Below are 12,153 nucleotides of genomic sequence, written 5' to 3' on the forward strand. Positions count from 1 at the left end.
TTAAACCTGCAGTATTTTGTTGCATCTCATTCAAATGTGCGTTTTAATTTTCATCATCTCAGTCTTCCCAATTTTATCATCATTTGCACCCCTATTACACTTTCAATTCTGTTTAATAATTTCAGAATCAAATTCTTTTTTTGGATGAAGTGAAACATGTCTATTTTGCAAGAAATATCCACTGCTGGAGCCCTCAACCTTGATTGCTTTTGGTGTTTTCAGGGTCAATGACTGTGTGCTGCGAGTCAATGATGTGGATGTTTCAGAAGTCGTTCACAGTAAAGCAGTGGAGGCACTGAAGGAGGCAGGACCTGTTGTTCGACTGTTAGTTCGTAGAAGACAGCCAGCCACAGAGGCTATATTAGAAGTGAATCTTTTGAAAGGACCTAAAGGTAACTTGTTAATGACTGACGATAATGCTGATCTATCTGTGCCATTATTACCAGTGCAAGGAAAGGAAAGGAAGATAAAACTACCTGCCTATCAATCCTGAGAACTCAGTCCTTAGTTTTCTTGTTCTGTTGCTAACCCTTCTTCCAATGTTAAAGCAGTATCAGTAAAGTATATGTTTCTTTCCAAACTATGGATGTAAGCAATAACTTCTGATTACGCAACACAAACCTTGACTCAATTATCTAGTGAAACAGCTGGCTTTCTGAATCTTAGTAACTCAAATATTCACAGACTCAATAACAGCAGCTGCACTTTCACACACTCAGAAGTATTCAGTGCCTGCATTCCAGGTCTCAGAAAACACAGAACCTGATTACTCAAAGTCCCAGGAAAACACAGTGCCTACCATTCCCAAACTCAGGAGTATACAGGGTTTTAAAAGCAGAAGTGAAGTTTGGAAAGTGGTCATAGAATAATGAGAATACATATGCTAACAATGATGATGGTCTGGCACGTGCAGTTGAGATGTTAAGAGAGGAATGGATAACTTAACTATAGAATTGTATTGCAAAGATCAGTATTCTGTATAGCAGTATGTAAGTAAAATAGTTTACTAGAACTGCTGAGAGTCAAGCAGTAGTCACTTTTAGAGACAGAGATGCAGTAGACTTAAAATACAGACAGTCCAGCATTAGAAAGTAGCCTCAAGAGTATAGTATAGGTACGCAAAGAACCAGGACAGGGGCACAACAACTGGGACCTCTGGTACTCAGGTCAGAAAGTAGGGTTGCTATGCTTCAGTCAGGCAAAAGGGCTGCTATGCTTTGGTCAGACTTGAGGTGCTCAGGTTGAGGGCTGGTGCTGCTGTGCTCAGATCAGAGACAGGGTCGCTGCACACTGTTTGGATCCAATGTGTTTGGGTCAAGGTCGGGGTTGTAGTGTTCAGGTTAGGGACAGGAGCTGTGTGCAAGTCTGAGGACACAGGGATGCAGCCAGGACATCAGTCCAGAGGCAGCATCAGGGCCTGTGATTTTTGCCCCTGCCCCATCAGCTAGACCTCATGGAAGTCAGAATCTATGAAGAAAGAACAACATGAGATTGATCCATGGAAGCAGCTCAGCCCAATGAGTTCATTTCTGGATTGCAAATCCATCTCTAGCAGGAAGGAAACAAAACTTCTGATCTTTGTGATGGCAATGGTTAATTAAGGAGAAGTCAGAAGTTGTGGGCTTAAGTGGGATTGGAGGCAGACAGTGTAGAGGTGTACTTCCTTTTGGCCTGATTGTGCAGTCATTGCACATATTTTGAAAATTTTACCAATGGCCAAGGTCAGGCTAACTGGCCTATAATTTTGCCTCCCTTCCTTCTTAAACAGGGGAGTTACATTAGCCATTTTCCAGTCCTCTCGAACCCTCAGCTTTCCCAGACTTATAAAGGCTGACAAATCCAACTGCAGTGGAGTCAGTGAAGTGCCTGGTCTGCCTAAATCTAGCTTAGAGTGTCATGTAAAATACAGGGACTTACATGATGCAATCAGTACTAGCTGCATATTGGTGGAGCGATACTCTTTTCTGGTGAAGAACGTTGCTATCTCATGTTGCTAATGGTAGCCAACCACAAACTACACCTTCTCTTGATTGCGGAGGCAGTAGGGAATATGATTTATTGCCCAAACTTGGGAATAAGAGCATTGGTCGCATCTTTATTGCCACTGATGTCCCCGATTACATACTTACACAAGACAGTGGTGTATGCATTCTGAGCTGTGAAGAATTTGGGGGTTACTAATTTGGCACAACCACCTTTCTTAGCATGCAGCTTGTCCTGCTGCAGGATATTGATGCATCTTTGTTACAGCCTGCCTTAAGAAACACTGCGTCCTCCGGCACTTGTTCTCAGTTGAAGCACGATGAGCCTTGGCCTGTGGACAGAGTGTATTGGGTGCAGCGTCATGTATTAAGCCTTTCCACCCCACCCTGATCTAACCTGAGCAGTGCTGCTGGTTGATTGATTGTTAGTGAACCTGCTGTTTCTGCTCCCAGTTGAGCTGCCTTAAGAAGAATCAATTCTATAAAAACAAGAATCCAGGTTTAAATTATTGTTGGGTAGCAAAAGTATAGAAATTGTAATATGGACATTATAAATACTGGCAATCCAAGCAGCAAAATATCCCATAACCCAATGAGCTACAGCGGCAACCGAAAGACCCTTTATCCTGCTTCAGGTAGTCTGACTAATTTAACAAAACTTTACAGTGGAAAAGAGGTTAGATGTTTCCAGCATTTTTTTTGCTCATTTCAATGGGTAGAGTAAATTCCCGTGACTTTATCATTGCCAGCATCAGTTCAGTTCCTGCACCAGCTGAGGTTAACATGAAGGACTCTCCTTCTCAACCTCACCCCTCATCTGAAGTGTGGTGACCCTCAGGTTAAACTACCACCAGTCATCTTTCTGTCTAATGAAAGAGCAGCCCTGTGGTCCAACTAATCCTGGGCTACTTTAGCTTTACTTTTTCCTGATTTGGCACAAATGTCATCTAGTGGCAGAAATCTGCTAGTACAGACCTTTGTTTCTTAAAGGCACATCTAAGGTTATTAAAGTCCAGTAAGGGAGTAGCAAAAGCCAAAAGCAAAGTGCAACAACAGCACAAAGGGGAAAATAAAGAGAAAATCAAAACAAGTAGAAGAAAGGATGGAAGGAACAAAACCTGCACTCCACTTCTGAAAAAGAAGACAATATTGCCTTTTTCTGAATTACAGCTATTCAAGCAACGTATGTAGCTTTATTTTATAAATAAAGTGATGAATGATCCCAAGAACAGATCTCTGAAAATCTTACTTGTCATCGTCAAAAGGGCCTTCACAGAATTAATATAACCAACCATTCTGTGGAAGACCAATAAAAGATCCTGAAAAATTCTGGAGGGTCCTCAAAGAACAACTCCATAGAAGAAATAAGTTCAGCATTAACAGCTTCCAAGTCATATCATACAGACTGCAATTTAAAGAGTTTACTGAACAGCTTGCTGCAAGACGCTGCAGCAAAGGGAAAGAAGCTCATCAAATTCGTAACTACATCTATATCACTTAAAGCCTTTGGGAAGGATCTGCTGGACAAGAAAAAAGGCCATATCATTGATGCATTACTTGAAGATAAACACAAGCATGAAGCGATGGTGGCAGGCCAAGCTCAATAGATGCTTTATGGGCAGACAACGGTATTGCTATGGTAATCAAATTCCATCAAAGCAAAAAAGCTCTGTGATAGATACAGTTTGTCTCACATATTCAAAAGCTGTCTAGCATTTCTTTACATCTGCATAGCATATGGCACCAAAAGACATTAGGCATGCATAAGTAGGAAATCTGGTTCTGACAGCCAACCCAGAACAGAACAGAGTGACCAGCAAGACAGTACATACCACCAGATGAGCAGCAACAAAAATCTAAGACTCTACACAATTTCAAACACTTGGATGAAGTGCAAAGTCAGCTGAGCAAAAGGTTTGGAAGATCATCAAGTTTTCCCAGTTATAATCTCATATATCATGCTATCAGTACAACGCAATCGGAAGCATTTATAACCATCAATATATTTCTTGAAAACACAGCACAAAACAACTGGAATGATAAGAGTTGACAAGAATTGTCACATTAAAACCGAAAGAACTGCGGACGCTGTAAATCAGGAACAGAAACAATGTTGCTGAAAAAGTTCAGCAGGTCTGGCAGCATCTGTGAAGGAGAAAACCGAATTAATGTTTTGGATCTGGTTCTAAGGAAGGGTTACCAGACCCAAAACGTTAACTCTGTTTTCTCCTTCACAGATGCTGCTAGACCTGCTGAGCTTTTCCAGCGACTTTGCTTTTGCTCGAGCTAATGCCAACCTATTACCACTATGCATCTTAAAAGACAAGTATCCCTGTAAGTGGAGCTCCATGGTATGGCCTTACAAGTTATAGAATTATATACAGCATGGAAACAGGCCTTTTGGTTCAACTCATCCACATCAAACCGACATCCCAGTCTGACCTGGTCACATTGGCCAGGATTTGGCCCATATCCCGCTAAACCCTTCCTATTCTTAAACTCATCCAGAAACCTTTAAATATTGTAATTGTACCTGCCTCCACTACTTCCTGCGGCCGCTCATGCCATACACTCACTAACCACTCCATGAAAAATCTAGCCATCAAGTCCCTTTAATTTCCTTTTGTTCTCACCCTATACCCGTGTCCTCTGGTTTTGGATTCCCTGACTAGGAAAAAAAAATTGCTCAACTATTCACCCTATTCATGCCCTTCACGATTTTATAAACCTCGATACGGCCACCCCTTATTCTCTGATGTCTGACAGAAAAAAGGTCCCAGCCAATTCAGCCTCTCCCCATATCTCAAACCTCCAATCCCAGCAACATCCTTGTAATTTTTTTCTGAATCCTCTCAAGTTTAATGGCATCCTTCTAAAGAAGGGTGACCAAAATTGTGCACTGTATTCTAAAAGTACCTTCACCAATGACCTGTAATCTGGACAATGACATTCCAACTCCCATACTCAATATTCTGACCAATGCCAAAGGTCTTCTTTATTATCCTATCTACTTGTGACTCCACTTTCAGGGAACTATGCACCTGCATCCCTAGGTCTCTTCATTCAGCAACACACCTCAGGGCCTATCATTAAGTGTATAAATTCTGTCCTAGTTTGCCTTACCAAAATATAATATCTCACATTTATCTAAATTAGATTTTATCTGCCACTCCTTAGCCCATTGACCCATCTGATCAAGGTCCCATTGTACTTTTGAGATAATCTTCTTCGCTGTCGACATCAGCAATTTTGGTGCCATCTGCAAACTTACTAACCATTCCTCCTATATTCACATCCAAATTATTTACATAAATGATGAAAAGCAGTGGACTCGGCACTGATCCTGGTAGTAGACCGCTGATCACTGGCCTCTAACCAAAAATCAAACCCTCCACCACCACTCTCTGTCTCCTACCTTCAAGTCAATTTTGTATCCAATTGGCTAATTCAATCTGGATCCCATGTAATCTAACCTTGCTCACAAGTCTACAATGAAGAATCTTATCAAATACTTTGCTAAAGTCCATATAGCCAATGCCTACTGCTAAGACTGTCTCTTGGATTATACGAATCACCAATTTTAAGCATTGGCAGAATTACACTATAGTATGAATATGCATTCACATATGGCTTTCTAAAAATCTTCTACCTATTAAGATACTACTGGTCCAGCGGTGGCAGGACTACCATTATGCACAGATAGTGATATGGTCACAATCCATGAGATTTAACCCATACCCGCTCAAATCAGCTGAGTTTGAAGACATTCTGATGGTAGATTTGATATATTTTGGCCATGCCAGTGTGAATTGTTTTTTTCTATTCATTCAGGGGATGTGGGTTTTACCACCTGGGCTAGCAATCATCGCCCATCCCTAACTGCCCTTGAGAAGGTGGTTCTTGAACTGCTGCAAACCATTTGCTGTAGGTAAATCCAAGATGCCTTTCAATATCACTGTCTCACATTTAGTTCTTATGTTATGGGTGCTAACATAAGCATTGTTGCATCACATACAGCCTGCTGGAGCAAAGGCCACACCACAGTGGAAGATTGATATTGGACAAACAGCCTGAAACAGAGCAGCTAAAATGCTGAGGGTGAGGGAATGATGCAATAATTGTGTGGAGTAGTGATAAACTCAATTCTGAATGGAGCTTACTTGGTTTAGTCCCAGACTCAAGGATGACACCATGTTTTCGGTTGGGAACCCAATTTCTTATCGATCAAGCTTTTCTGAGGCTTCTTCCCAAAGCCATGGTATTAGCATCCCACCTCCAGGCACCCTGACTAATTGGGATCATACACCCATTCTGTCAAAGGATTTCTAGTTAACAGGACCAACCATAAATTCTCCCTTTTTAATTGCTGAGACCAGTGGGAATGTTATGTATTGTTTCACACTGGCAATTAGAACATTGGTCATCACTTTTATCACTGGGATATACAAACATTGTACCTCCCAGCTTCTCCTTGCAGGAGAATAGAGCATTTAAAATGATTAGAACCAGTCACTCAAGGAACTCGGGATGTAGCCCTCCACTGATGACACTTTGCTGATCAATGGCAAGGCATGTCAACCAGGAAAGGACATTGGCAGCAGATATTAACAGTTACTTGTTGCTGCTGCTAAGTAAGGCACTAATGCTGACATATCAAGAAGTGCTGTTTCTCTGCCTGTAGATTGTGGGCTTGGAACTTCGTCTCCTTCCAGCTGAATCTCAGTGTTTGTCTCTGTGATAGAGATGTGGTTGAGGAGAAAGCAGCTGATGATTAGCTCCTGCTGGAGTTGTTAGTGCTAGTGTGGCACCTGCCTTTGTCCCTTGGGAGGCTGCATAAGATTTTCCCAGGTTGCAGTGAAGCATAGTAACATAAAAGAGTAGCTGAAAGAGAATGAAGTGCTAAGCAGCTAAAGCAACTTTCAAGGGATTGATAATCAGTGAGAGAAATGCTTTGAACACCAGCCATATCTGGAGCTCCTCATTGCAAATGGTCAAAGATATCCCAGTTTGCCAGTTTCTGTGGAGAAGCGTTTCTCCGTGTGCATTCACTTCAGTGATGCTGGCAAGGTGCATACATAGCACGGAAACCATGCACTATTGGGATAGAAGGATTTTAGATTTCAAAGATTCTTAATTTCCTCCATAATCTCCTCAGTTATTTGCCCATCTGAATTTGGAACCCACACTGGGGAAAGCTAGAAGAGATTGCAATGACATTCAGATCCTGATCTCATATGATTTTATGGAACTATCACATCCTGCACACACCAAACATTGCCTCTTCCTGGCAGTGAAATTTCTGTCTGTAACCCCTGTTTAATCACAGTGTTACTGATGGATGTAGATGCTGTTACAACCATGGGCAGCTGTGATTAAGCACAATAACCTGTAATGTATAGTTCAAACCATAGCCAAATCAAAGTAACCAATTGAGGTTAAATTGATGGATGTGTAAGAAAAACAGGTTTACAAAAACTGGCTAACTGACCCAGTAAAATATACAAAAGCATGGCAAAAAATAAATATGTTTTCCTAAGAAAAAAAGTTAACAGCGAGAAAACAGGTGATGTAAATATTATCCTGGAGTTATGTGTTGGTGTAATAATCAACATTTAGCTAAGTGATACTTTATGTTTTTGAGCATCATAAACACTTGTTATCCATGCTTCAGTAAAACAGACATAGTGACAATGCTATCTAGTGAAATGACCAGAATCAAAGAGAAAATTTGATAAGATCTAAGACTGCTAGTTGGCTCATCTCACACTGTGCTTAAATAGCATTAAAATGATTATATATTCTTGAATAAATGCCTAGTTATATAGCCAGATCACTGAAGTTGAAATTCTCAGTACTGCAGTTGCCTGGTCAGGCTGCATCTGAATTACTGTCTACTGTTCTGTTGTTAGTGATATAAAGAATTCCTGGAGGCAATGAACAGAGAAAAGAGAAATGGGTTGATTTCAGCTGTTAAATGAGCAATTGGATGTGCCATTTGATAGGCTATGGCTCTTCAGCCTTAAATGCACAGAGGAAAGCTTTTGTATGTTTATGAGACAATTAACAAAATAGAGAAGATAATCCCAAAACAATTTTAATCAGATATGCTCATGTAGTAGGACCAGAGATCACAGTTTCATGATTATAGAGAATAACATTAAAATTGAAATCAAGAAACATTAATGTGCACATTTGAATGATTAACAGCAGCAGAATGCCAGCTATAATGGCTGTAGCTGGAACATTGCATTTATTTGTGACATAAATAGTTTAAAAACTAGAGTATTCTGAAAGTGTACGATTATTCAGACTAAATGATCTTCCCTATCATGGTTGTTTTCTGGTTGATAACTTGTAATGAGTGGTGAGCCTTAGTAAGTCAGTGGTAGGACCTTACTTTTTTACAATTTGGATGAAGGGAATGGAAGTGTTGTTGCTAAATTTGCTGATAACACAAAGGTAGGTAGGAAAATAAGTTGTGAAAAGGGCAAAAGGAAACTATAATGGATTACAAGATAATAAAGCGTGAAGCTGGATGAACACAGCATCTCAGGAGCACAAAAGCTGACGTTTTGGGCCTCAACCCTTCATCAGAGAGGGGGATGGGGAGAGGGTTCTGGAATAAATGTAATGGAATACAGATAGGTTAAGTGAGGAGCAAAGATCTTGTAAATGGAATGGGAAAATGGGAATTTATCTAGTTTGTAGGAAAATTATATCTAAGCATTATATCTAAATGGTCAGATGTTGTAGGGCTCTGAAATGCAGTGGAATCAGGGTGTCCTAGTGCAGAAATTGTGAAGTATTAGTGTGTAGGTACAGCACATAGTTAGGAAACCTGTTTGAATATTATCATTTCATACAAGAGGAATTAAATACAGATGTAAGGATGTTTTGCTCAAATTGTACAGAGCATTGGTGAGCACTGTGCACAGTACAGTATTAATCTTATTTAAGAAATGATGGAAATGGCTTGAAAAAAGTTCAGAGAAGGCCAACTAGACTATTACTTGGAATGAATGTGTTGTTTTATGATGAAGATTGGACAGTCTAAGCTTGTAGCCACTGGAGTTCAGAAGAGTAAGAGGTGACTTGATTGAAACATAAGATCCTGAGGGGCTTTGATTAGGAGTATCTGGACAGAATGTTTCCTCTTGTCAGAAAATCTGGAACTAGAGGTAATTCTATTAAAATAAAGGACTGCCCATCAATGAAAGCGAGCAGGAGAAAATACTTCATCCATTGGGGCATCGGTCTTCGGACACCTCTTCTTCAAAGGTACTGGAAGTGCAATCCTTGAATATATTTAATGCCGAGGAAGATAGATACATTCTTGATAACCCAAAAGGTGAAAGGCTTTTGGAGGCAGGTGGGAATGTAGAGCAATGAGATCAACCATGAGCTACTTGAGCCACCTCAAGGGACCAAGTGGCTTACTCCTGCACCTAATTCATACATTTGTACAAACAGTTGAGACTGTTCTCAATACCATTTTTCACCAAGCTAAGCTTTCTTCGGAGTTCTGTTACTTTAATCCTGAATGCACCCTTTTCACCAGTTCATCTTTCACCTACCTTCATGCCCTCTCTGCCACACCTCATACGCGAAACTCACCTCCTCCTTCATTCACCACATTACCAGCAACCTACTGATAACACAGTTGCAGTATTAGCTGCCATAGTAATTTATTTCCATTCCCAGGCAATGTACCCTTCTCTTTCAAGACCACTGTATTCACCTTGCCTTTCACCTTCAGTTGGGAAATACTATCATCTCAGATCACTGCTTTCTTTCCAAAGCTCTTGAACATGTTGTCACCTCCAACTTCCCAGCAACTCCTTGTTTGGATTTTTTCATCAGGGGAATCTTTCCATCAGCAGATATGTGATCAGCTACAACGTATATTGGCTACATTTGTATCAGGTTTCTCATTGTCTCCCTCAACACTTGTAGTATCTGGATTGTCAGACTGCTTGACCAGTATCTAGCTTTGGATCACACACAATTTCTTCCAACTAGACATTGATAAGATCTGTCATAAATTCTAGAATCATCTTTCATGCTATTCATCTACAACGCGAATCTCCGTGGTACGATGGCCTCTACCCTTGGCATAGTCCATTTACTGCTGAAACCATCATCTGCATCTTCACCTCCAGTTTATTTTTAACAATTCTAGTAATGGTGAGAAAGGGACAAAAGGAGGTTAAAGTCTTTACAGGAAGTAATGAGTTAGAAACACAACTCATGGAACTGTGAGGGCTGCAAAATAGTTACACAGACAAAGAATTTGGCTAGATTTCATGAGAGAATTGGCATCTCGCATTAGAATATTTTTATCTCACTGTTTTTTAGACAAAGCAGGGAAGTAATGAGATACATTTTTTAAAGAGAAAGCCTACTATTGAAGGCCTAACACATTTTCAAATGGATTTCTCCTCAACCATCATTAGTCCTTTATTGTTTTTGGAATCTAGGGTGTACTTTGCAATGCAATTTTGTATTTCATCTTGTAAGCATGTAGTTCATGTATTTTGCACCAGAACTAAATGCTATGACAAATCAAAACTCCTTCAGGGGACTGTTTGAGACCATTCCAAATAAGCGTACATTATTTAAGTAATTATTTTAGTGAGACCAGGAGAAGCATGAATTGTCCTGCCTACTACTGATTTCTCCACAGTCTCCAATTCATCATCTGACCCACTGCTGCATGTTTCTCTGGCTCATCATGAAGGAGGATTTATCAATTTATCCACAGCCTACCACTTTCCATTCAGGTGCTTTCTGCTCACATTAGTACAATTCTGGCAGCTCACCAGTTTTATTATTTTGGGCCTCTTCACCAAAAAAATGTTAGTCTTTCAGTTAAATGCATCAGGGAGATTGGACAGTTGTCAAGCCCATTGCTCTCCTAAATCAAAAATCTTCCCCCCCCCCGGCCACATCTGACAATGGCTTTCCACAGACGTTTCATGTAATATCCTCAGTACTGTGTTCAATTGTTAAATTTTTTAATTGTCCAGTTTTGCCTTCTTCTGAACTCCCACATTCTGATGTGCTTAAAGCACTTGTTACTTAAATCCTATAAGCTTTCAAAGTATTGAGGCACACAGTTTGAAACCACTCAAAGCATTGGAATATTCACCTTTCTAGTAATTGTTGCAGTTATTGTGGATTCTCTCTCTTTGCTTCTGTCAGTCTTTCAAAGAAAAGTACCTGCTGATGTATCAAATTGAAGAAATATCTATCCACTGAGAACGCAGCGGTATCTAAACTGTTGCTGCTGCTGAAGATTTAAACTTAATACCTCAAAGACTTGAGACTTTTTTTTATAATTGCATTTACTTCATCATCCTTTTTGTGTTTGATGTCCCATTTTATTATTTTTTCTTGGGGTTAGAAATTAATATCATTCTTTCTTTCAATCGAAAAACCTTGTAATTGTGTCTTTAATTTTGTTTTTTTATCATGTTTTAATTGAAGTGTGATAAAGTTGCATTTTAAAAGTAGTTTAAAATCTTTATTGAGGCCAACCCAAAGGCTTAAAAGAGGGAAATTGATTCTCCACTCCTTTTCTGGTTGTAATACCAGTCAAATCTAGAAGTCTGACATATTCTTCAATTGTTAAAACCCTTATAATTAGGTACATCCGTCTTCATCACAGCCTGCTTAGGCCCTCCTTTAGAATTGCAGTATCGCAAAGAAGTAACATTGTTTCTCATACTTTGTCTCTTAGGTCTCGGATTCAGTATTGCTGGAGGAATTGGGAATCAGCACATTCCAGGAGATAACAGTATCTATATTACTAAAATCATTGAAGGGGGTGCAGCCCAGAAAGATGGTAGACTGCAGACAGGAGATCGGCTGCTTGCTGTAAGCTCTGTTTTATATTCATACTGTCATTTGTGTTTGATGAGCTTTCTGTTTTTGAATGTGAAACTCATCAGTATAGCAATAGTAAATTGCACATGAACAAATTTAAAAACAGGATCAGCACTTAAAAGCATATTTGTTTGCAACTGCATGAAGTAACTGAGAGGTTAATTTGGACCCTGATTTATGCTGTGTATTTGAACTTCCAAAGGCAATTTGCAAGAAGCATTACGTGGTACTCTTGTTGATAAAATGAAAGCTCATGGTCTAAAAAGGCAGTGATTGTGTGAACGGG

At 39.9% G+C, this 12,153-nt stretch overlaps 1 protein-coding gene across 7 annotated transcripts in view; it reads left to right on the plus strand.

Moving 5' to 3' along the window:
- Positions 1-12,153, plus strand: part of dlg3 (discs, large homolog 3 (Drosophila)) — a 483,556-nt gene that overhangs the window by 272,651 nt on the left and 198,752 nt on the right. For all 7 annotated transcript variants that reach the window (XM_059651426.1, XM_059651427.1, XM_059651428.1 and 4 more), the window contains 2 exons: positions 223-392; positions 11,722-11,858. In XM_059651426.1, the coding sequence (XP_059507409.1) occupies positions 223-392; positions 11,722-11,858 (307 nt within the window). The remainder of the gene's footprint in view (positions 1-222; positions 393-11,721; positions 11,859-12,153) is intronic.

The sequence above is a fragment of the Stegostoma tigrinum genome, chromosome 15 (assembly GCF_030684315.1).
Source record: "Stegostoma tigrinum isolate sSteTig4 chromosome 15, sSteTig4.hap1, whole genome shotgun sequence".
In the NCBI taxonomy this organism is placed as follows: Eukaryota; Metazoa; Chordata; class Chondrichthyes; order Orectolobiformes; family Stegostomatidae; genus Stegostoma; species Stegostoma tigrinum.